We start from the raw sequence: 27162 nt of genomic DNA, 5'->3' as shown, positions 1-27162 counted from the left end.
GGACTAACGTCCATCTCTCGCCCCCACCCCCCACCCCAACACACACACCTAAGGTCTGGATTATACGCACCAATCTTGATTTCCTTGAACAGGTCATGTTTTTTTGAGGGCGGGGTAACTTTAACTTTACAAGTGTATCCAAGAAAGCGGGTTTAGGTGGCCTGGGGATATAGCTCAGTGGTAAAGTGCTTGCCTAGTATGTATGAAGCCCCGGGTTCCATCCCTGCTACCAAAAAATAATGCAGGTTTAGGACCATGTTTTAGTGTTTTGATACATCTTGTTTGCCTGGCGTCTTAAAGGCAACTAGTCTGTCTACACCTGTGAATTGTTTTTACTTTTTAAGCCTCTATTATGTGCTAAGCCTCTAGCCTTTGCTAAGCACTGGGGTAAACGATGCTGTTACTCTAAATTCCTCATCTTTTGGTGGCGACAAATATAATTAAAATATGCTGTGGTGTGTATTTTATGAGGAAAGAATATTTTGTGGGAACTCAGGGATTGGAGATGGGGATAAAGGTAGCAAGAAAGATGACAGACATTATAAAACTGGATGCTTTATTTATACTGACAAAACTGCATACACTGGTGAAAATTTAGCTCTGTCCAGTTCATAATTTGTATAACTGGTAAAAGTATCATGTGAAAACGGACGGTGGCTAAAAATAGCACATAAAGTTGTTACTGATCAAAGAGTAATACAGAATCCTTGATGAAGTTTAGATCTACAAAATTTGACACAGGACAATGAGATATGATAAAAATATTAACAATCAAAGACATTTCTGGAAGCAGAAGCTATAATAAAATGATATGCCAGCTAGGGGCATAGAGCATGTGAGACCCTAATTTTGATTCCCCTACCACAAAAAAAAAATATATATATATATATATATATATATATATATATATATATATATATATATATGCATGCTTAAAACTTCTTAAATGGAATATCTTTAAATTTTAGTAACAACAGTGAAATGAAGAAAATCAGAGCAATCCAAATGAGTAATAAATTGATCAAGGAATAAAACGTATTTAGTAGCGTTTTTTTATTCTCTACCTCAATAATTCAATATTGGCATGTCTGGCTAAAACCTTTCATTAGAACATTTTTAGAATCAGTAATATCAAAAGACCCTAAACTGTTTTAGGACTTCACAAGGAAGAAAGCTTTAGAAGCAATTTCCCAATAGACATAATCTAATGCAAGCACAGTGGAAAACTCACAGGTTTTATCTATGAAAGAAAAATAATTTTAATCAATAGTTTAATCAATAATTTCTCTTAATAAATTTCCATAAATAAGCTGTTGACCTTTCTGATCCTAATTTACTCCTCTATAATATTAAGGAAATAATCTATCTCACAGTCATATTATCTAATTAGTCCTCAAAATTTCTAGTTCAGGATCTGACAGATATAAGAGTAAATTGTATCACTTGAATGCCAAAGCTTTTCCACTGTAACTTTTTGGTATTGGAATCTAAAATGTCATATACTTCCCTTCCTCCTTTAGATGTTTTATTTTTTTAAAAAATGCTTTATAAAAGAAAGTCCTTTCCTTCATGCTTCAGGGTCATCATTATGACAATTACATTATATGTTAACAATACTGGAGACCCAAAGACTTTGGGGCAGTTCCATGCTGTGGGTACACGTATTTGAATGTAGTCAAGTCCTGTGGTATCTTATACTGCCTTTACATTATTGGGGCCAAGAAGTCATAAAGAAGGGTATAAAAAGCATTAAAAGATGTTTTTTTTCCCATAAGTTTTAGGATATTACTTAGTAATGTCTTTTCTTCCTACTCATTTATTTTCACTTTCATGGTATATTTGAGATTTTTTTTTTTTTTTTTTTTTTGCTGGTTCTGTAACCTATAAGTGAAGAATGACTTTTCCTTACAAATTCCTGTATGACATTGTTACAAAAATCATGCCATTTTTAGTTAGCTTTAAAAATAATTATTCCTAGACATTTACAGATGAAACAATGTGTCTGGATTGCTTCAAAATAATCTAAGAGGCAGAAGGATTGAGGGGGCTAGTGAATAAGGTGAAGATGAAACAGGGTTTACTGTGTGTTGTGGTTTTGGGGGTGGGCATGGGAAGGGGAGAGGGAGAGGGGTACCTAAACCATTCTTTTTGTTGTGAAAATTTCAAACACATATGAAGTTTAAAACAGGAAGAGGCATACACATTTACTAACACATACAAACACATAAAGTATGTCCAAAATTAAGAGGAACTAAGTTTTGATTGGGATCTAATTTGCTGTGGTTCAGGGATTCACTTAAATTTCATTAAACCCTTTGTTTTCTCATTTGTCCAAAGAGAGCTTGGAGATTGTGATACTACGTATCTAGGCAACTGACTACAATTAATATCATGTAGATATTTTTAATCACTTGTTTTTAAATAAAGATTGAATTGGTGGTATTCACTTACATTTCACAATATGTTTTCCATGATATAGTTCAGATTTAAGACAGGATAAAAGTTTTAAGTTTCAGCCAAGTGTTCTTAAATATTTACAGATAACTATCAAACAATATTTTCTAATGGTTACTTTCAACATTTTTTCTAATACTGTCTTTTCTATTTAAAACTTTTTAAATTTGTCTCCATAATAGTAAGTAAATACATTAACATACTTAGTTACAAATTAAGGCAAAATAGATTGCTTTCTAGAAACTTTAATAATTCAAAACATAGAGTACAATATTGTATTTCATACAATATATAGCACAGTTTACCACAGATTTTATATATCTGCTATTCTATTTTTAAATGAATGAAAAGTTTTCAATAACTTGAATTTTGAGAAAACAAGTTTAATTAAGATTCTTACCAAGTTATGATTTAACATTTATCAGATGTGTAAATATACAAACCATGATAGCAATTTTTAAAACTTGTAAATAGTTGGCCTTACAAAATTACAACACACTGTAAATAAATCCCTCCCACATTTTATACAAACTACATGATTTTGATATACAAAGATTCTGTTTTTACACTGACAATGTACAACCGAGACTATTTACAATGAAAAAAGTATATAACCACAATTAAACATTCTGCTACTGGCAGCCACTATAGGAGGTAGCTTTAATTAAACGAAATGAACAGAAGCCATGTTTCCCAACTTGTGTTCTAAAAATAATTTACATAAGATAAAAATTCATTATATGCACAGTATGTACAGTTTAATTATTAAACTGCAATCTAGCTTAATTTTTTTTAGTATATCCAGGATAATAATATGGCAGTGGGTTTGCTATTTAGTACATTGTTCAAAAAACATATAGAGCAATTATAACTTTAAGACTCCACAAAAAAACATGGCAGAAGACCCTAGATGAGAATCAGGTAAAATTTTTAATTTTCAAAGACATAGAACTAAGCCTTATCCTTCCCCCCCCCTTAATGATATGTTTGTCTAGTCTAACCAGAGCTCAGCATATGAGCTATTGAATAGTTTTTTTTGTAAGTCATGGTATGGGAAAATTTTATAGAAGCTTCTAAGTAATAACATAAGTTTAGGAGAATCCAGTTCACTAAGAAATAAATTTAAGTGCTTGGTGTCATAATTATTTTCAGCTTCCTCCAATTACAAAAAAGAAAAAAATGACCCCAGTTTACTTTCTGTATAATCCAAACTATAAATAGATGACATACCAACAAAACTGGAAAATATCAGTAGAACCAATGATATTAAGAAGCATTTATTAATGGGAACGTTACATGGAGCCATCAAATCCCTTAGGTATTATTAAAATCTCATTAGTAAGTAGTGTAGCCAAATCTACTTAAACTCACACATCAATTAGCCATTTATTTTGTACTAGTAGTATAATTGCAAAACACTGAAAATCATGGTGAGCGTAACAAAGCAATGTAAAATGACCCCAAACAAATGTACTGATTTTTTTTATTCTAACAGCTGTTAATATGGTTTTTAAAACATCTTCAGGTTTATATAGATTTATAAATCAATTGAACGAAATTTATGATTCTCATGTAAAAGTGGAAATAGAAAACAATGACACCTATGTGTACTCTCACAGTTCTAGTTGGGAGACAATCCCTTTTTTGGCCCTGTAGTAAGTTGTCCTGAGATTAATGATCAAATATTAGGTAAAATTAGCAAGACTTTGTCAGTTATATATATAAAGTCACATTTTGAACTACCTTTTTAAAAAAATATTAACAGCTGTCCTTTATCTTGTGCTTAATTCAGAAATAGGTATAAATTTGCTCCTGATGGATCTGAAAAATCTAAAAGTTATATTGCTATACCACACCCAAAATCCTTTTCAAGTTCTGTTTCAAATAGACCACACATTCCTTGGACATTGCATTTTCACCAATTAATAATTTAGGCACCTGTTCTTTGAAAAATGTCAGGTTTAAGAAATAAACTGCCACCTTCCCCTTCTATGTGACACCAGGCAGTGATTACAGAAGTGCTTCCCAGATGAAAGAACAGAATAGGGTTCACTCTATAAACACTGTGAATTTGGTTGATGGGGGAAACAGTTACAAACACAGTAGTTCAGTCTTTAACTCTTGGTAGATTGTAAGCGTAGCGCACCAAGGGGAATCCTCGACTCTGATAGAAGCAGGCTCGTCCACACGCCTGCACTTGGTCAGAACTGTCTGAGACAAAGGAGTCTTCTTCATCTGCATAGTCAGAGTGGGCTGACTGTGTGCCACAATCAGACCAATATCCCTCTGGTCTTTGGCAAGAAGCCACTGCCAATGCAGGACAGCTGTGTGATTTTATTAAGTGTTTGCATGATACTGGCTTTGTCAAAAGAAAAGATTCGCAGCAGTCACATACAGTCAGGTTACCCTGCAAGTGTGAGTACATGCCACAGTCATAGTAGAAATCCTGTTCCACACAACCACCTTGGCTACTGATGGAAACTGAAACTGATCCACTTTTCTTGGTAATGCGTCGCTTCAGTAACTTCCAGTCTTCTTTAAATTTTGGATTGAAGAAAACATACAGGACCGGATTTAGGCAAGCAGGCAATGGGAAAAATATCAGAGTAACAGACTTCATTATTTCAGGACTGATAGAAATTGCAGTAATCAATGGTGCAAATGAGAAAAATGCAACAGGGCAAAAAAAGATGCAATTGGTGAAAATTAGCCAAGCAACATGCTTAATCATGCTAGATTGTGAGTTTTCTGAGAGGTCTTCTTTTTCCAAGTTGCAGTAAAGTTTAGTGTAGATGACGGCCATTAATAAAAATGCTAGTGAGTTTAACAGCACTAAGGTCACAGTAAATCCTAATGATGGTGTCTCTCCTGTGGGAAATGGCAAGCACAAGGGTGATGCAGAATATTCCCCTCTATGGAAAAGGGGAAAACAGCCTGCTACTGCAGCACCCAGAAAAGCAAAAAGGGCCGCAATCCGGAACTGCTTGAGATGATTGCTTTTCCCATTTTTCATGATATTTTTTGCAGATAAGCTTCTTTCAACAGCTGCTAACATTAATAAAAATATGGCACTTTCTGAGGAAAAAACTGCAAGGAACCCAGCTGCTTTGCAGCCACTGCCAGTCTCCCACCAAATGCCAAATTCAGCAAATCTGCCCCAGGATACGGCATCAAGAAAAGTTAAGATGCCAGTATAGATTCCCATGAATAAGTTAGACACAGAAATCAAGCCTATGAACAACTTGGAGGAAGGCAGTGATGTACAAGATGCGAAGGTTGTTAAAATGACTAGCAGGTTGAAAAACAATGCAACCAAGAAAATGAACCACACGGTGAGACGTATCATCCAGCTTCCCAGTAAATATTCACAGGGCTTAAAAGCACCTAACATGAAAAAGAAACAGAAACATGAAAGACAATTTAGAAAATACCATATTTCATATAATATGCTTGATAGAATGACTAATGATGGTTGAATCTAGAATAAATCAGCTACCTAATTGAATTGAACCAAACTGAAAAAAAATATTGCTTTTAAGATATTTCAGTCACAGACTAGGCTATTTTAAAAATTAAGCAGCTTAATATCTGGGTGTAGCTGGCACACACCTATAATCCCAGAGACTCAAGAGGTTGAAGCAAGAGGATGACAAGTTCAAGGCCAGCCTCATCAACTAAGCAATATCCTGTGTCAAACTAAAAACATAAAAAGGGCTCAAGGGAGGGTACTCAGTAGTAAAGCTCCCCAGGGTTCAATCTCCAGTACTGAAACAAAACATAACCAGGATTAGTTTCTTTTATTATTTGGTAAGGCCATATAGAGATATTTCCAAGAAAATTTGTACTTTTTCTTTATTCTTTTTTTTTTAAATATTTTTTTAGTTGTAGATGGACACAATATCTTTATTTTTTATGTGGTGCTGAGGATTGAACCCAGTGCCTCACACATGCCAGGCAAGACTCAACCACTGAGCTACAAACCCAGCCCTCTACTTTTTCTTATACCAAATAAACAAAGCACAGTCTCTAGCACATAAAAGGTACTTAAAATATTGAGGGTCTGGAATCAGATGGTTCATAACTTGCTACTCTTACCTTAAAAAAGCCACTTAAGCCTAATAAGTTGCATTTTCTGATATGTAGATAAAAATGCCTACTTAATACAGTTGACAGCTTAAGTAAATTTACATACATAAGTACTTAAGCAGGCTGCTGGGCACATAGTAGAAGTTTAGTAAATATTAGCTTTCTTTTTTTCTTCCTTCCTTATCCCTATGTATTTTTTTTTTAAATATTTGTATTAAGTTGTTGATGAACATTTGTTTGTTTGTTTATATGTGGTGCTGAGAATCGAACCCAGTGCCTCAAACGTGGCAAAAGCTTTACCATTTACCACTGAGCCATAACCCCAGCTGTCTATATATTTTATAATTGTATATGTATGTATATACACAGATTTGTAACATTTTAAATCCAATTTCTTACGGCATTCAACAGCAACCTGCTGAAGTTGGTTATGGTAGATAATCATGTTAACTATTCATACAAAGCTTGGCACAAAACAAAACCCCTATATAATAATAAAACCCCTATATGTATAGGATTGCAAGAATGCACTTAGTAGCTGAAATTGCTGGTTCTAATATATGACTTTGACATGCTAGTAATGTCACAAGTGAAAAATATTTCATTTATAATTAAGGAGTGAAAATGTTTGACTATAAAGAACAAGAAAACTATGTATTACAATTGCCTAAAAGATATGTTTTAACTTTCTGAACTGTCATGAAATTTGACATATACAGTGAAACTCCAGTTCTGTACCATTTATCTGATTTTCAATGAACACAAATTTTTTAAATCAAATTTCTTTTCACTCCGAACCCTCAGGAAGTGCTAAAATGGAAGTTCTTTCTCACATTTTATTTGCCGGGAGGGTAGTACAGGGACTAAACCCAGGGGTGTTCTACCACTAAAATATATACCCAGCCTTTTTCATTTTTTTATTTGGAGACAGGATCTCTCTAAATTGGCGAGGGTCTCATTAAGTGGCTGACACTGGCCCTGCACTTGCAGTCCTCCTGCCTCAGCCTCCAGAATGGATCCAATTACAGGTGTGTCCAGTACTGCAAAAGAATGCTGTTTCCCACCAGGTGACGTGGCACACACCTATAATCCCAGAGGCTCTGGAGGCTGAGGCAGGAGGATCATGGGTTTAAAGCCAGCCTCAGCAACTTAGCAAGGCCTTAAGCAACTCAGTGGGACCCTGCCTCTATAAATAATATATAAAAAAGGGTTGAGACTGTGGCTCAATGGTTAAGCACCCCTGGGTTCAATCCCCAGTACCACCACCCCCTCCAAAAAAGAATGTTTCCTTCTCACTGGATCATCAGTTCTGTGTACAATCTCCAACACTTGAATCCTTCATGGGCAAGAGAGTGAACTGCATTCCTAACTGTCAAAAATTAATATCTACACAATAAAATAAATTACATAAATGATTCTTGCTAGTTGCACTTACTCATCTGTTAAAATTAAGTTTGTTCTCCACACAAGGAAATGGGTTAAATATTCAAAGCATACATACATAGGCCCTTAAGAAGCTCACAATTCAGCATCAATCATTAGTGATTCACAGCACTGATGATTCTAGGTTATAAAATTAATGGCCAACCCAGGCATGGTGGCACACACCTGCAATCCCAGTGGCTCTGAGACTGGGGGATCGTGAGTTCGAAGCCAGCCTCGGCAACACTGAGCTGCTAAGCAACTCAGTGAGACCCTGTCTCTAAATAAAATATAAAATAGGGCTGGGGATGTGGCTCAGTGGCCGAGTGTCCCTGGTACCCCCTCACCCCCCTGCCCCCAAAATTAATGGCCAGTTCAGCCTATGACATCATACTAATAGGAATCTATTTGGTAGATGATTTAACAAAAAATATTTAAAATCTTGCCTTTATAGTAAAAGTATAAATCCCAAGTTCTCTGGTAGGCAAGGCAGAATATGACATTACAATCAAATAAATATTGGCATCATTTAATAACTTTCCTAAAACTACAACTTCAATGAAGTAAATCAGAAAGAGTAGACAAGATTGCATTTAAAAAAATAAATTGTAGGTGCATGCTTATAATCCCAGTGGCACAGGAGGCTAAGGCAGGAGGATCACAAGTTCAAAACTAGCTTCAGCAACTTAGTGAGGCCCAAAGCAACTTAATGAGACCCTGCCTCAAAATGAAAAAGTAAAACAGGTTGGTGACGTGTCTCAGTGGTTAAGCAACCCTGGATTCAATCCTGGTACCATGAAATAAAATAAATAATAATAATAATAATAAGGCTGGGGACAAAGCTCAGTAATAAAGCACAAGCTTTGCATTCTGGAGGCCCCTGGGTTCAATCTCTGGCACCACAATAAATAAAGAATAATATAAAAACAAAAAAAAACCTTTATGGACCAGTGACTTATTTCAGAACTAGTTCTAGACCTAAAGGGCCATCAAGAAATTCCTTCTCCAACTTGATGTACATGACCCTCACCTGGAAGAGCTTGTTAATATGCAGATTCTGATTCAGTGGTATGAGCCTGAGATTCTGCAAGAGATGCTGGTACACTGAACACATGAATCAGAAGGCCTTACAGGATCATCTAGTCCCACCCTTGTAAAATAGAAATAACATCCATCGCCAGGAAGATTAGATATATTTGCCCAATGTTTACTTAAAGTAAAAAATTACAGCCAAATGGATTGAGCATTACCTGTTGAGGGTGTACAATGGATAATTATTTGACTGTGCTCTTCATTTTCAGCACTGCTGGTGACATTTGCTGCATCAGTGGTACCTGAATATACAACAAAGTATGTTGAATAAAAATGGGCAGTTCAAAAGAACCAGATGTTCCTGCAATTTTCTCTCCCCTGCATGATGTTAAAGTTCAGTGTATACAAATGTGGCTTGATAACACATTAAATATGCCAGTAACACAGGAAAGGCTGTTTTTCTCACAGACTTCATATTGATCCTTCCCAAACTGATTACAACACATACATTTTGATTAATGCCTTAGGGAGTGTTCTGTTTCTAAAGGTTCATGTACTTGCCTTTCTCCTTTGTCACACTATGGTCTTGAAGGCTGTTATCTTCTATGTTTAAATTTGCATAAGAGTCACAGCCCCAAAATGCACAGCACTGATAAGCATATGGTACTGATAAAGACCTGGAGAAAAAATTGTAAAATACATTCAGAGTAGCAACTTCATAGAATAATTTTGTTTTGTAAAAAGCATTTTAATCTTTGAAAACCCCAACCTACGGGTCAGAAAAGTCTTAAGTATCATACACTTTAGTCTTGACCATTTATCCTCTAGGAAACTTATCTATGTTAAACACTCTGGTAAAGCTCATAAAAATGATCATAAAGATACACCACAAAGTTTCTCCATTTCTATGAGGTGTCTCTTAAGAAAGGTGGATGCAAATCAAGTATATATAAAGTTTCATAATAATACTGAAATTTAAAGTAAAACTGTTGCCACGTGCAATGGCACAGGCCTATAATCCAAACTACTCCAGAAGCTGAGGCAAGAGGATCCTGAGTTCAAAGTCAGTCTCAGTCTCAGCAACTTAGCAAGATCCTGCCTCGAAAAAAAAAAGAAAAAGAAAAAGAAAAAAACAGGCTGAGGTTATGACTCTGTGGTAAAGGGCCCCTAGGCTCAATCCCCAGTGTTATGACTTCTTTTATAGGTCCTAACCAGTCAAATTTATCATAAATTTCACTATGAAACTGATAGTTTCACTTAAAATGAATACCCTAGATAACCTGTAACTTTACACCATGAAATGAATTTACCTGGTTCATATAAATATGGTAAAAGTGTTTATTCTCTTATCTCACAATAACATTCCTTTTTCTACTACATTTAATAAAGGACCCCCATAAGTCTCTGAAGTATTAAAGGATTGTATAAATTTTTCTGTAGGTTCACACTTAAGTGGCTTCTGGCACCTTGTTGCTCATGACAAGTCCATTATATTACAGAAAAAAAAAAAAAAAAGTTCTGATGAACATTTACCTGATACTAACTATTTGAGAGCAATGAGAGCTTTAGGTCATGTTCTCAACAACTACGAAACAATGCTCATGTTCTATTTTTCACCAATTTTGCAAGAACAGAGTTAGAAAACTCTTTTAAATTATAGCACACCAGAAAAATCTAGGAACCACAGCATAAAACCAGGACAATGTATAATTTGGGAGCCTACCATAACTCCAGTGAAAAAGAAAAATAAGCAAAAACATACCTGAGATTAACAAAATCTTTTGCTGCTAAGGCTTCTTTCAGCTTGAAGTTGCCCACAAGTTTCAGCTGATTTAGCCCATTCAGGCCTTCCGTAGGGAATGAAGTTAATTCATTGAAACTTACATCTCTAAAATGTGAATAAGAGTTCAAGTTAACTCCCTAAGATGCAATCAAATAAAAACATCCGTACCTATATTAACATCCTAAATATTAGACTCCTAAAATGAAGTTCATGGATGCTAAAATGATAGATCTAGAATGTGTCTTTTCATCCAAAAAACAGTTACTGCATCAATGCAGCTTAGCATTTATGAAAAGGGAACCACTAAACAGAAAACAACAACAACAACAACAAAACATTTGACCATGTTAAAACAAATTTCTATAACACTGTTTACTGTTTTCATGATATTATTGAATATAATCATTTGTCTACTTACAGGTTAGTTATTGGCCCAAGCTTCGCAAAAGCTCTGTTGTGAATTTCATGGATCTGGTTTCTACTCAGATCTCTGAAATTATAAAAGTAACACATTAATCTTTTCAAATAAACACTCAAATGCCAGTTAGTGACTTAGACCACACTTTAGAATCTGAGGTACTAACACCATATTGCTGATATGATAACAAAGATTCTCAACCATTTGTCATGTTTATGTTGACTGCCTCTCCGTTACAACAATCTAGTTCTTAGAATACACTGTTGCACCTGTAATTCTTGCTGGCACCTATTTCCAATCAGTTGTGAATTTTTGACACTTTATCATTTTTGACCAGTTCAAAATTAGAAATGAAATGATATAATCCTTGGCAGTATTAACCAGGGAAGGAAAAGCCCAACTCTTGACAAAGCTGAAAATAAAAACTGCTTCCTTATTATTTGCCTTCTCAAAGGTTAGTGATAAGGCCCTGAGGGAAGACAAATAATCAATAAGCAAACAAAAGCATTCCAGGAGGCTTCAGATACCATTCTTTCCCTAAGCAGGAAATAAAAATCATTATCAATAGCAGAGATAGCTCTACCTTTAAGAACACACCCTGAAGAATTCTGATATTACAGAATTAACAAAGCAAAGAAACAATCTGTAACCACACTTAAATTGGGCCTGAATGGACATTTAAAGATTGGATAAATTTATTCCATAACACATCTCAGGGATAACAGAAAAACTTGATTGCAAATCGTGAAAAAAAAAGTTTTTCATTGTTTTATCTTATCAGTGCTCTAGAAGTGATGGCAGTTAGGAGCCAGCTGGTTCTCATGCCTGCCCAGGCCCACAGAAAAACTGACCACAACAAAGAAAAGTCCAGAAAAAACCCAACCACCAATTAAATGTTTTTCAGCAGAACTCATGTTTTTCTTTCTTTCTTTCTTTCTTTTTTTTTCCTTTTCGATTGTTTGTTTCTTTGCTATAGTGCTGGGATGCAACACAGGGCTTGTGCATACTAGGCAAGAGCTCTACCACTGAGCTACACCCCTAGTCTCTTATCTCTTAAATGGGATCCACTGGGAAAACAGACAATATATATAAATTTCTTCACTTTCAATTTTTCATAGTTTTTTCTATTTTACAAAGTAATATAGTGTATGGTTTTCTGCACTGAAGTTCTATAAAGGCTGTTAGTGACAAGTTTTGTCTTAGTTACTTCTATATTACCAGGCTTAGAAGAGTGCCAGGCACAAATATGTACTCAAAAGCAAATAATTTTCTTAAATTAGTACTTCTGCTGTTTATGAGCTTTATTTATCATGAAAGAATTCCTGGCAAAGGGGTCTGTGAACATTGGGGTCTAGCCCTGTGGAGGGCCAGAGAGTAAATATTTTTACTACTCAACTTTGCCACAACATGACAAAAGCAGCTTTTGATAACACTTCAACAAAAAGCCTGCATGAGTTCCAGTGAAACTTAATGTATAAAAATGGGAGGCAGGGTCTAGGGTTGTAGCATAGTGATACGGCTCTTGCCTGGCACGTGTGAGGCACTGGGTTTGAAATAAAATAAAGGTATTGTGTCCATCTATAAAAAAACACAAAAAAATTTTTTTAAATGGGAGGCAGGCTGGATTTGGCACACAGGCTGTAATTTGCCTATCCTTATCCTAACGAATTGATAGACCTCACTAATATAACTTGAAAACAAATAAGCAACATCGCTTAGGTTACATACACTGTACTTTTTTCACTCACTAATGTACAATATCATCAATTTGCTAGAGTAAGGACTACTGAAAGTAGATATTTATAAAGTACCAAGTGGTAGAGTTTGAAAAATACTATTTAGGTAATATAAATCATATCTTTACATATAGCTATTAAAATGGGATATTCCATTAACATGGAAATCATGATATATTAACTTGTAGCTTGATAAAAATTTTGTGTTTAATAATCATAGAAAAACTTACAGAATCCTTAGGGATACCAGGCCTTGAAAAGTACCTTCCCTTATTTGGTAGATTTGATTACGTTGCAACGAACTGAAGAGGCAGAAAAAGAAAAAATTTTAAAACAGAGAGAAAAAAATAATTTCTATTTTGAAAAATAATAACCTTAGTTAATCTTTTTCTAAGTTTAAAGAACCATTCATATGTAATATATATTAATCTTGTTTCAAGTTAAGAGAACTTCTCTTTCCTCATTTGTAAAATGAAAAGGTTAGACTAATTGACATTCTGTCCCAAATTATACTGAATAAACTGATTCACTATTTAAATTTCTTAGGAAGCCTACTCAAGTATGAGAGAAGGAAGATGACACAGTGAGAAACATCCAAGACAAGACCATAACAAGTTGCACAGGAAGTTGAAGAAGATTAGAAGGGGAGAATAAATGCCTTCCTCTCCCTCATCTTTCAACCCAACTTCCTCCAGAGCTGTCACTCTCTCTTACACACACACACACACAGTACCAGTATTCATGTACAATTGCCCTCAATAGCCAGGATAAGTTTTTCTGAGTTTGTTTTGTTTTTTAAGTATGACCACTCTCCTCCTAGAGCACTTAATAGAATACTTGATAAATTCTGGCTCTATGCAAGCAACTGGTACAATTTGACATTTTACATATGGGAACACCTCACTATATAAATTTCTAATTTCTTATTAAAACCATTTATTTAAAATAGGAAATGTTCAACAAACTAAGAATACATCACAGTAAAAAGTCAGAGGCCAACTTACATTTCTTCCAGGGCATGGCAACCATTAAAACTTGGGAGATCTCTTATGTTATTGTAAGACAAGTCCCTTAAAACAATAGAAATTAACAATTAATGTAATATTATCAGAATACTCTTTCAAAAGTCCTTAAAGCAGCATTAAGATGTCTAAAAAACAATATGACTAACAACAAAATCCCATCATTATATATAACTATAATGTACCAATAAAAAATGTGGAAGGAGAAAGAAAAAATATGACTGAGGAAGAAAAGCAAACTATGCTGGGCATGGTGGTGTACACCATGTAACTCAGCAACTTGGTAGCTTAGAAGAATTCCAAGTTCAAGTCCAGTTTTAACAACTTAGGGAGACACTCAGCAGTTAGTTAGACCCAGTCTCAAAATAAAAGTAAAAAAATAAAAAAGAACTGGGAATGTAGCTCAGTGGTAGAGTATATGTGGGTTAAATGCCCAGTACCAAAAGAAAAATGAAAAAAAAAAAAAAAGAAGAAGAAAGAAAATCATCTGTTGTTCTCTAAGACATAAGTTTCTAGAAAAATTCAGTTACAATAGGCTTAAGATTTATAAGTTCAAGTATATACTGTAGAATATAGACAATATAAACAGGTTAAAATATATTATATAAAAACATATAGGGGAGGAGGGGGGATAGGGAGGGCAGCAGAATACAACTGACACTAGGATTGCTGTATGTATACACATGGATGTATAACCAATGTGATCCTGCAATCTGTACACATGGAAAAATGAGAATTCATACCCTATTTGAATCAAATGTATGATATGTCAAGATCATTGTATTGTCTTGAGCAACTAATAAAAAAATCATAATTTTGTTTTTCTATAAATAACACAGAATACATGCATATACAGTCAATGTACATATATGTATGTCTTTGAAATGGCTAAAGATCTTTTCTTCAAGAAGCTTAGATTTATTATAAGAGAAAGAAAGCCTCCTCAGAAACATCCAGAAAGTAGAATTAAATAAAGGAAATGGAAAATAAAGAGTTAACATTAAAAAATTCATTTTAAAAGTTATAGCCTCTAATTAATAGATAGGCAAGGGAAGGAGAAAATGAAGTGGGAAAGAAAAACAAAACAGGAAAAGTGTCCAGAACTGAAGGGCATGAGATTTTAGATTGAAAGAGCATCCAGGTGTTCAGGACTATGAGTGAGAAATAAATCTATATCAAGGTACATTATTGTCAAAATCTAAAAGAACATGGGTAAAAATAAAATCCCAAAAGCTTGGAGAGAGGGAGGGAGGAAAAAAAAAAAAAAAAAAAAAAAAATATATATATATATATATATATATATATATATATACATACATAAAATATACAAGCATAAAAATTTTAAGTGGCAAATTGCAAGTTTTTAAAAAATTTTGTATTTTTCTAAAGTTATTTATGCCCATAAATAATTTCTATGTTGTTCTTTAATTTAAAAGCTATAAGAGGAATGGTATGCTTACTCACATTTTTAAAAAATCATATTAAATGAAATGCCAGAATAGCTAATGCTCAATCCCACTGCAGCTCTCCCTCATGCTCATGGCAAGTCTGAGACTCCATTACAGCACTTAACTACTTGCTTAATCCAATCCGTCACTTGCCTTGTTATTATCTCCTACCACTGAATACTTATTAACAACTTGGTAACTAATCATGTGTCCTGGTGAAACTTTCACATTACTTATTTATTTTTACTTTCAAGGTCAGCTTAAAAGTTTTTTAGAAAGTTGCATATTCAATTCATTTCAAATTTAAGAAAGCTTTAGGCTCTGCTTAGGTTACTGATGAAAAACAGGAAGCTATGAAGAGAGGACACCCATAGGGAAATTAGAATAAGGACAAGGAGTCAGGATATGGCAGGGATAAAAAAAAAAAAAAAAAAAAAAAATCAAGGGAGAAATTAGCTTGGTTTTACTTTGTTCAAAATAAAGCCACAAGATATATGATATATACATAATCCCAAAAGCAAATTCAAATGCACATTACCTCCCTGATTACCAAAATGCCTGCTCATTTATACAAAAGGAACAAACAAGAAATATACCTCAAAACCTTGACAAAAGAGTTCATTTAAAAAAAAACAAAAAAACCCTAAACATTTGTAAAGTACATAAAAGAAAGGTGGGGAGAGGGATATAACTTACAAAGTCCTAAGCATCTTTTGTTCTTGGCACAAATTATCAGGTATGCTGCTTATCTTTGTACCTGTCAAGGTCCTGTGGAAAAACATTGTTCATCTAAGAAATAATCCAAGTCAGGATAATAAGCAAAATAAATACCTACATATTCACATATGGATAGAGTCTTTGCATTCCACTGCCTAATTAATTACCTCTTAAAATTAGGCAGATGGGAAGGTGAATTAACCCTCAATACTGACATCATCTTCACAAAAAAATTAAAAAAAAAAAAAAAAAAAAAGCTTGTGACACATGATGTTAATATTGTCCAGATGATGGGCTTGATTTCCCAGATAGACCAAGAGAAAAACTTGAACTCACAGTCACAGCCTGGCCTCAATCACCTGTAAGCTTTGTCACCTTCTCATAACCAACACATTTAAAATCAACTTAATATCCTACCCCAAATGTTGTTTCTATTGAGTCAACCTGGCTCAGCATTCTGAAGTAGTCTCTTACTTTCCTCCCTTTCTATGCTACCTTTTGCAATCAACAGTTCCTGTTGATTCTTGGTAGTGTTCTAGAATCTGACCTTTTCTCTCCATTTTTACTGCTACTATGTAGATCAATGGTGAAATATTGCTGAGAGGGATGAAGGAATCTGATAAACCATACTATATATCCTGGGGCAACTCCAGTGACTGAAGACCTGGAGTCTCACAGTTGCACATGTGTATCTCTTTGTGTTACTTGAAAGTACGATAATTTGGTCAAATGTTCACATCAATAAGAAGCACTATAAATTTTCAGAGTCATTTTTTGGACTTCTGCCCAAGAGGGGAAAAAATAAAAGATTTTCTTTTTTGAAGCTACAATAATAAATTCTTTTTTTTTTTTCCCATTAAAAGAACTGTTCTATCTCTAGTCTTTTCTCCTTGCCCTGCTCAAACCACCTGCTCAAACCTTCTCAATACCAGCAAACTGCATTATGGGTCAAGTTAAAACTCCTTATCTCAGGGCTACCCAACTTTCTTTTATTTTTATTTTTTGTCTGGGCACATGTGAAAATCATAATGTTCATATGGCAACCATGGTAAGACACTCATAGTTAGAGAGCCTAGCTACTTCAGCTGCCCCACCCCAACCCCACCACTCATCTGAAGGGCTGAGACCAAGATTTAGATGACCTTGTAACCTTACATTCACAGACACTCACAGGGAAACTCTGCCATAAACAAATGTTCAGTGTTCAAGGTCTGTCATGTAAAAATCCGATCCAACACAATTTTCCAAATCTCTCTATAACATACTTCATCACATTATAAACATGTAATTCTTAGCCATGTTTGATCATCTGCGTGCCATTCCTGAAAATATCCTTGGTACTCCCAGTTTTACTGAATTCTGTCTTTCGAAATAAAAGACCCAGCTCTGAGAAATCTGACATATTTAATTTTCAAACACTTTACCTCCCCCATGAAACCTTCTTGGATGGTGTACAACAATTGATCCCATTTATGAATTTCTAAAGCACTGCTTCTACTTTGGCACCTTATAACTGTCTTATATATTCAGTGAGACTTTCAGATCTTCTGTCCACATAGTAGGCTTATTCTCTTATTCTCCTTCCTTTAAATGCTCCCATTTGCAATCACCAGTTCCTGTTATTTCTTCTTCTGTAATGTTCTAACATCTGATCTTTTCTCTTCATTTCTGTTGCTACTATTGCAGGTCAGGGGTGAAATGGTGCTGAGATGAATGGAATCTGACAGGCCATGCTATATGTCCTAGAGCTGAATTCTGTCTGAGCTGACTGACCCCAAACCCAAAACATCCATCTCTGTGCATGATAGTCACAAAGGGAATCTGGAGAATGAGCACAAACCCATCATGGTCACTAAAAAGCAATGGCACTCTGCTAGCCACCTTGCAGTATTATCTTGGCACAAACCCCTCTTCAAAGAACCAAACTTACAGACTCTCCAGATGGACAGTTCCAGTCAGATTGGGGAACCACTGCACCTTGCTTGCACCACGAATGACTCTGAGAAATCGGGAGGGGAGAAAGTAATTCAAAATAAAATAGTTTTCATCACAATATTTTCATTATATCTTTTTAAAGAGTTTAAAATTAAAGTACTAACTAAAAACAAGTTACTTTCATCTCTTTATGTAACTTGAAAGTACGATAATTTGGTCAAGCGTTCACATCAATAAGAAGCACTATAAATTTTCAAAGTCATTCTTTGGACTTCTGCCCAAGAGGGGAAAAAACAAAAGATTTTCTTTTTTGAAGCTACAATAATAAAGTATTTTTTCCATTAAAAGAACTGTACAAATATTCAGGTATGTTTTAAACTTGCATAATACTTACAAGGAATGCAGATCAGATAGATTGTGAAATGCTGAGTTCCCCACAAAAGACAGAGGATTATCATACAAGTGTCTGTAACAAAATCCCAGAAAAAGTCAAGTTTTCATATGTTCACCAGCATTCTAATACTAAATCTATGTTCACAATGTATGTGTATCTAAAAGCCTGAATTTTCATTCTTCATCTAGATGTTTGATGAGGTACAGACAAAGCTTCACATGATTTTATTCTAAAAGAAACTTTCAAAAATACTTACATAGTTCTTAAGAGTGGATTACCACCAAATGCTCCATCAGGGATAACAGAAATAGAGTTACTATGAAATCCCCTAAAAAGATAAGAGAAAAACATTTGAAATCCGTATCTCCTGTGAAGTAAGTTAAAACTTGAGTATCTACTGCTGCTCAGCATTACATAAAATACTACTGATAACAACTACTTAAACATTTTCAAAAATGTGGGAAATCTGAATTAATTCCACCTCATCTATTACCTAATTCCTCTTAAACCCCCTGCTTGCCTAAAATCTATCCGGTCCCTCATATACATTTTTATATTTTTTCATCATTAAAGAACATCATGCTATAAGAATCATAAGACATTCTAGTCCCCAAATCTTTCTTATTATAGCCTGCAATATCAATATGTCTTTAGGCAATGCATGTTAGGCTATTAGCTATCAACTCATGACACACAATCTCTATTATGATATCTATATACATTATTTCTATTTCTGCTCATGACAAGCCCAACATCCAAAATTCTCCTTTATGCCTTTCATTTATTTAAATATTTTCATTATTTCAAGTCTGGTCAAATTTCTTTGCTTTAGTGATGCCTTTTCCAATGACCCCAAGCCTCACTGAGGTCTTTTTCTAGAATGATTTATTTATCCTACTCATTCAATACTCATTTCTACCTAGAAACAGATATCTGTCTGTCTTCCATGGTCTGCCTTCCTAATGAGACTAAGACTCCAAGCTTCCGAAAAGGCAGAGATCATACTGTTTTGTTTCAGCAACAGAATCTAAACTGATATAGCAATCTGCTCAAAACAGTTATACCAGCCAACATAATCTGATCTGTATGAGTATGCATGTGCTTGGATGTGTGTTACGAATATATGTAATAAGACAAAGACATTCTAAAATCTCATTGTTAGAATATTAAACGGCAAGTTCTAGAGATATTAAGACATAAAATAAACAAAGCAATACTCACAGTTCTTTTAGGCTAGGAAGTGCTTTAATAGCCTGGGGAAATTCCTCCAAGTTATTATAATTCAAGTCCCTAAAAAAAAAAAAAAGGTAGAAAATACGTAGCAATAATGAAAATAATGAACAATGGTCACAATTTATAAGAAAGTTTGGCACAAATCTACGTTAAAAAAAAAAAAAATCACAACCTCTGGGGCTGGGGTTGTGGCTCAGCAGTATAGCACTTGCCTGGCATGTGTAAGGCTCTGGGTCTAATTCTTAGCACTGCATATAAATAAATAAAATAAAGGTCTGTCAACAACTAAAAATGTGTGTGTGTGTGTGTGTGTGTGTGTGTGTATATAAAAGATCACAACCTCCGATTAATAATATTTCTTCACCAACCATATTATCATTCGAAACCCCATAGAACCTTAACTACGTCTACACCTTAATGTAAAATTTTAACTAGAAAAAAAACAAATGCTTCTTCTATGACGTTTATAAGAAGAATTCTTAGAATCATGTAACACTGGAGGATTAAAAAGCAAATCATACAAATGGTACTTTTCAGAAAATTCACTATACAATAGAATTTACAAAGTATCCATTTGTAGATGAAAGATAGGAGCATGGAAGTGAGGCTTCCATTTGGAGTTGAGGGGCTTCCTGAAATTCCGGTTTCTGGGAGCTGATTTCAGCCCCATTGTCAAAACGAGGACTTAAGAGAAGAATAGCCAGAAGGACCAGGGTACATTGATTCACATTATTATTATCCTTACGCAGGTTATAAATTATTTTAAAATGTTATATTAATTAGTAGCAAGATACACCATAGTAGTCTATAATAAAAGGTCTACTCCTTAGCATGTTTACATTTCAATTTCTCTTAACATAAAGAGCAGGTAGGCATGACTCACATGGTTGATTGCAGGATGAGAGCAAAATAAAATTCAAAGCCCAGTTCCTTGGAGAACTATTTTGTTTTCCTTCACAGAAGGAAAATAGCAAGTAAAAATTAAACTAACTGGGAAGAAGAGATTTAATTTTAATATAATTTGAATAGCACACATGGTCTACACATTATCCTTTCAAGCTTTTATCTGTCACACCAAAAATTACACTTAGCAAAGGAGGCTTGAATTTGGATCTATCTTCTTGAGAATGCTGAACTTTAAAATATCCATTGATGTCTTATCTTTTCAATGTTTAGAGAATAAGGTAGATTAATAGGATCCTATAAGATCTGAAGTCTTCTCAGCCACTGACACTTAACCAGAAATTCTGGTTAAACAAAACACTACAAACCTAAACATTTCAATCAGGCTTCACTCGCCCATCCAATTGAGATATTTCCTGAATCAATTTACTACATCACAGTGGCAAATATTATGTTATCTGTGAATAGGAAATAAATGTACTCATATATACAAAAATAAACATTCTACTCTCAATTACACATAGCAGCACAACGTCTGTTAGATAAGTAGTGGTATGATGCACAGCTAAAACAGCCACAGTCCTGAACACTAGACAGCTAGTGGAAACAACAAGAATATGGTATGCAAAATACAAAACCTTAACTTGTTACACTGTAGTATGTGAAAGCAGATGCAATATTCAAATCCACTGTAAACAACTAGGAAGGCAACTGAGATTATGGGGAAAAACAACAACAAAACTATCTAGAATTCATTTTAGAAGCCTCAGAGTTCCAAAACCATAATAAATTTAACAAAATCAACATTTTTGGAAAGATAGAAATCTCTCCATATCGAGCTGCTTTTAATACATATTTTGGGAATAGAGGCATGAAGTACACATGTAATTATACTTCTAATCATAAATGTAGATTCATAACCAGGTTACTTGATGGCAAGAATTTAGTCATGTATTAAAACAAATTGATAATGGATTGACTCAAGAACAGCATCGTTTTTCTGTAGTGAAACATAAAATTGCACTGTTGATATCACAGTGTGACTCCCCAATATGCGAATATACTTACAAAGTCTCCAGGTTATCTAGTCCATCAAAACAGTGTTGACTCAAGCTTTTAATTTTATTGTTATGAAGATGCCTATAGGAAAAAAAAAGCATCAAAATGACTTTCACATCTCCCAGTAGCAACTATTATAACTGTTTCATTAGTCTAAATTGGGATGACTTAAAGGAATCATATAGCTAAATATTTCAACACTTGTCTATGGAAAACATATTGGTTATGTATCTTTTTATCTACATTGCATGTATTCACTGAACACAGAACACCAATAGAAAAGGAAAATGTCTCTAATGGAAAAATGATACACATACTAAATATTATTTAATATTAACATCAAAATAACAGTCTTGATTAGCTCAATTTGCAGGAAGCAAATTTTGATGATATGGAAGAAGCATATAAGTTTATATCAGTGAGGTCTGTAAACAGATTTTTTTTAAATGCCACTTTATTATATCTGAGTATTCAAAGATTAGAAACACAGAAAATCACATACTCTATGAATATAAAAGCTGGGAAATATGAAATAAATAACCTTGGAACTTATTTCTGTGAACATCACATAATGATTTCACTTCTTTTAAGAAGAATGAATAAATTCACTTTGCGGAGCACAAACAAAAGCTGTATGAGTGTTTGCTAAGTGACCTAATTTTTTCTCTCATGATTACAAAGGACCATTTCTATCAGGAATATTCAATAGCCATTACCAGATATTAATACTCTGAATTCTCCTATTTTATATTTCAGAAAGTCATCACCTTTTAACAAAACAACAGCTGGTCCAAACACTGACTATTCAGAAGCAGAATCCGTGAGTACTTTCATAATAACTTTTCACAAGGAACTTGTTTGAAATTAACAAAACATATGGTATTAAAAGGAATGAAACAGGGCTGGGGCTACAGCTCAGTGGCAGAGCATTTGCCCAGCATGTGTGAGGCACTGGGTTCAATTCTTAGCATCACATGAAAATAAACAAATAAAATAAAAGCATTATGTCCATTTACAACTACAAAAAAAAGAAAAAAAAAAAAATGAACACTTACAGAACCACCAAGCTTGACAGGTTGGTAAAGGCAAAGTCAGGGATGCTCGAGATTCTGTTGAGGGCCAAGGTCAGCGCCTGCAGGGTGGGCAGGTTGCTGAGGGGACGCACAGGTACTTCTGTCAAGCTGTTGTCATCTAGCCACAGATGCCGTAACTGAACAAGTCCTTCAAAACTGTCTTCGGGGACTGAGGTAATATGGTTGGCATCTAAACGCCTGATAGAAACAAACAACCACCATGTTCAGTAACAAATTCTAGTGAAATGGAGTTGATCTGATTCAGACAATTCTCAGAGCTTTCAAAATGAAAAGGAGTAATCAAAATGACCGAAGACATAAAATCCCTTACTTCTTCACTGTCACTAGAAGACCTCAATAGAATCTGATACCTTTTCCAAGACCATGTATAAAAGTCAGTTCTTTCCCTTTCTTGGTGAGAGAGTGATGTATCCAAATGGAAATGTTTCAACTCTCTTTGGCTAAGAAGCCACTTTTTAAGAGAAAGATACACTTTGAAAAAGAAAGAAAGAAAACTCTCACAAGCTCAAGTTGGAACTTGAATTTCAGAGTATACAATATCAAGATACAGGAAACCAAGAATAAAAACTAAGCCAGCAAATAAGTTACTTTACATTCAATGTTACATTGTAAATAATATTATAAACTTTAGTTGCTACTCTGATTTGGGAATCAAAGGGGAAAAATTAGAAAATATTTATAATTTTTTAAATAGCAATAAACCACCTCAACAGATTCTCAATTACCCTTACTTATTACCACCAGACAAGTTAAAAATGTGTCACATTTTAGCAAAGCAACTTCTCTTCTTCTCTTAGCACTAAATCCTTTTGAAAAATTAGTTTGCCAAAATTAACAGTTACTTTAAAAAAGGTCAAATTGTCCACAGGAAAAAATTAAGCAGCTCCTCCAATTTATGTTACGATGACTTTAAAACTCCAGTTTTTCCAAAAATTTTGGAATTAAGGAACACCTTACTAATAGGATTACTCATACTTAAAATTAAGTCCCCATCTGCAAATTTCTGGAAAGTAGGTCCTAAGTGGTGTTGTTGGCACAACCAGCTATAATTGGTGGAATAATCACTTTTCAACACAAAAACAACCTGGTATTAATATTAATATGATGAGGGGCAGTCTGTGCCAGGCAGATCACAACTTTTCTCACAAATCCCTTGTTGATGTTCATCACTTACATTCATGCTTCACAGCTTTGGATTTTTCTGTCAAAATTAGGGAACAGAAAAAACTGATGAAAACTCAAACTGATAGTATATTTCTAAAAAGATGGAGGCTGGCAACTGAAATTGTAAATTCCAAGTTTTAGAGAGGATTTTTGTGTCTCCTATTGTCATCCTACTCCAACTTCTGTTCCTGCCATAATTGTCCCTTTTTCCTGTGGCCAGTTCTGGGATCCTGCATCCTACTACTGCCCTAAACCCCAGATTCATTCTCTCTCCCAGAGGTAGGAAGTAGCAGGAATTAGTAATCACTGGTCCTGGTGAGTATCTGAAAGACACTTTCCTTCTGATAGAGTCAAGAGAACTAAAGAACACTAGAGGGGTGGGGGGTGGCATAGGAAACTGAGTAGCTGCCTTAAGAATCTGTCTAGCAACAAAGATTTTTAGACTGGTATATTCCTTGGGCTTTCTAGAACTTAGCCCTGAAAAGGAACCCGTATCCTCTATATAACAAACTGGCAAAGTAATGGTTACAGAGTTGTTTAGGAGATATGCTTTAATGAATAGATAGGAATGTGTTCAAACACACTGATGTAATTTGCAACCTCCTGGCAGCTTCCATTCTTAAGAAGAGACACTAAACATATAATCACACAAATTAATCATATAATGTAACTAAATTATACTTGTAGCTAATTTGATTATCTGCAACTCAACATATTTAAATTGAGCATCTTGTTAGACACAAAGGATAAAATGGTGAACACATAGGTCAGAGGCCTGTCCCCATGAGACCAACAAGGAGTGTTTACAAAGTGCCATGAAATAAACAGGGAACAGAGATAAAGATGGGTGGATGCTAATGAGGAGAGAAGCTACTTAAAATGTACTTTGTCAGGCTAGGGTTGTGGCTCAGTGGCAGAGTACTTGCCTAGCACATGTGAGACACTTGGTTCACCTACAACTTAAAAAAATAAAATAAAAGTACTTTGTCAGGAAAAGCAACTTTAAGAGACCTAAAAAACACAAAAACAAGTGGAAGCAGGAACTGGAATGGAGAATATTAGGTAAAAGGCAAAGGCAGAAACCAGCTTGGTGACATCCAGTAACTCCCAGGTCAGAGAGATTAGAGGCAGGAACAAGGGAGTAGAGGGCCTGTGGAACAGTGCTGGGGACACAAGTAGGTTCCAGATTATGCAGGTCCCTATAGGTCAGGCAATGGGATTGGACTGTCTTTTAATTACAATTTTTTAGTGTTATAGCAGTTTAAAAGTTTAAATTGCTTATTTTAATCATACTGATGATTATATATATATACATACATACATACACACACAACACACACACACACACACACACACACACACACACACACAGTCCTATCAGTAAAACAACAAGCAAAGTACCCCAGAATACATACATTAAAGTCCAAGAAATTAAGTCTTTTCTAGAAAAGTGTTTCATTAAGATATGGTAAAACACTCTAATAAAGAAAGTTGTCCATACCTTTCTAACATAAATCCAGTACTACATACATTATGCTTCCTGTGAATTCTGTGCCATACTATCAAAGAAAAGGGATAGCTTTAACTTATAGTAAGATAATGAAGTGAATTTTGAGCTAAGATAGAGATGACACTATTTTTGGTGGGGGGAGGAGGTTACTGGGGATTGAACTCAGGGGCACTTGCCCCCTGAGCCACATCCCCACCCCTATTTCTATTTTATTTAGAGACAGGGTCCCACTAAATTGGTTAGGGCCTCACTAAATTGCCGAGGCTGGCTTTGAACCCAAGATCCTCCTGCCTCAGCCTCCAGAGTGGTTGGGATTACAGGTGTGTACCACCACATTCAGCTGAGATGACACTATTTTCTATATAAAATAATAACACAACAGTAAGAAAAAAGACACAGTTTCCCCTGTATCAAAATTTTTCCCAAACTGTAAACTTGCACATAAGTTAAAATAAAAAATGATGGAAAATTTTAAATAAGAAAAAGGATTTGTGGAGATGATTCAAAAGGTTAAAACATGCACTTCAATTCACATGTGGGCATTGGAGACACACCCATAAATGTTAAGAACCCATGTTTACACTGAGATCAATGCTTCAGAGAAAAACTGTCTTGGAATCCTGGCTTGGTACCAATGATCTGCACTATTAATATTCATCCTAACAGACCAAAATAATATTATAATCAATTCCTTTAGAAGGTGCTAAATAGCATTATATCTCATAAACTGGAGATATTACAGGAGCTTCTTTAGTGTATTCTACTACTCACACTCTATACAGTAAGAGACAACTATTGCTTTTAAGAACAATTTTATTATGAGAAGGATGACATCATATTAACCCTGACTTATTTTTATCTGGAAAATATGTTCCTATTTCCTATTCTCAAAAGCCTATTTTACATTTCAAACAAACATTTAAAAAAAAAAAAATCTTGTCTCGGGCTGTGGCTGTGGCTCAGTGGTAGCACACTTGCCTGGCATATGTGAGACATTGGGTTCAATTCTCAGTACCATGTATAAATAAATAAAGGTCTATCAACAACTAAAAAAATTATAAAAAAATCTTGTCTCAGATGAAATTACGGTAAAAAAAATCCTATATACATATATTTAGGTTGAAAGGCTATGTTATCAATAAATACTGTGTAATCAAAGGTTTCTTTTTCTCTCTACTTCTAATTTAACAATAATTTAAATATAGTTTAAAACACTTTAAAATTATTAAGGAAAATCCAAGAAATTTAATCTTTGAGATGCTTTAATATTCAATATAAATGTGATCTAATATAAAGAAAAACTGGTGGAACTAATTCTGATATGTCATTTTAATATCCTGTTCAGGTAATTCTACAGCTATGTGGCTTTAGTATAGCTGTTATGCTCTCTTTTTATTAATACCAACAATTCACTATCAGATTTTATAGAAATCACAAGCACATAGTTTGTATCAAACCACTTCTGTTCAATTTCAACCCCTAATGAACTTTGTTCTTTTTAAGCACTATTCAAAACCACAAGGAAATCTTTCATGTAATTCAGGTCTGAAGATCAGATTTTCAAACTGACTCAAGTGCTGATAAGATGGTTTTACACCACAACAGAATTTCAATTATATCTAACTTGACCACTGTGACCACTATGCTAACAAATCCACGAACACTTCCTTCTTATATAAAACAGTACTGACATATAGCAGTAGCTCCTTCAGTTTCTACCACACATGAAAACAGACTGGTGCCTTTAATAAC

General features: G+C 34.5%; 1 protein-coding gene across 2 annotated transcripts in view; it reads right to left on the bottom strand.

Moving 5' to 3' along the window:
* Positions 1 to 3065: 3065 nt before the first annotated feature.
* Lgr4 (leucine rich repeat containing G protein-coupled receptor 4) overlaps positions 3066 to 27162 on the bottom strand; it is a 91978-nt gene continuing 67881 nt past the window's right edge. For both annotated transcript variants that reach the window (XM_071616323.1, XM_071616324.1), the window contains exons 5-18: positions 22698 to 22913; positions 21652 to 21723; positions 19669 to 19737; positions 18704 to 18775; positions 18448 to 18519; positions 18049 to 18117; positions 16098 to 16169; positions 13936 to 14001; positions 13162 to 13233; positions 11196 to 11267; positions 10757 to 10882; positions 9556 to 9671; positions 9213 to 9296; positions 3066 to 5838 (exon numbers count right to left, since the gene is read on the bottom strand). In XM_071616323.1, coding sequence (XP_071472424.1) covers positions 4562 to 5838; positions 9213 to 9296; positions 9556 to 9671; positions 10757 to 10882; positions 11196 to 11267; positions 13162 to 13233; positions 13936 to 14001; positions 16098 to 16169; positions 18049 to 18117; positions 18448 to 18519; positions 18704 to 18775; positions 19669 to 19737; positions 21652 to 21723; positions 22698 to 22913 — 2455 coding nt within the window. In that variant the 3' untranslated portion in view covers positions 3066 to 4561. The remainder of the gene's footprint in view (positions 5839 to 9212; positions 9297 to 9555; positions 9672 to 10756; positions 10883 to 11195; positions 11268 to 13161; positions 13234 to 13935; positions 14002 to 16097; positions 16170 to 18048; positions 18118 to 18447; positions 18520 to 18703; positions 18776 to 19668; positions 19738 to 21651; positions 21724 to 22697; positions 22914 to 27162) is intronic.

The sequence above is a fragment of the Marmota flaviventris genome, chromosome 9, assembly GCF_047511675.1.
Source record: "Marmota flaviventris isolate mMarFla1 chromosome 9, mMarFla1.hap1, whole genome shotgun sequence".
NCBI classification, from domain to species: domain Eukaryota; kingdom Metazoa; phylum Chordata; class Mammalia; order Rodentia; family Sciuridae; genus Marmota; species Marmota flaviventris.
This window is presented reverse-complemented; position numbering and strand designations above follow the sequence as displayed.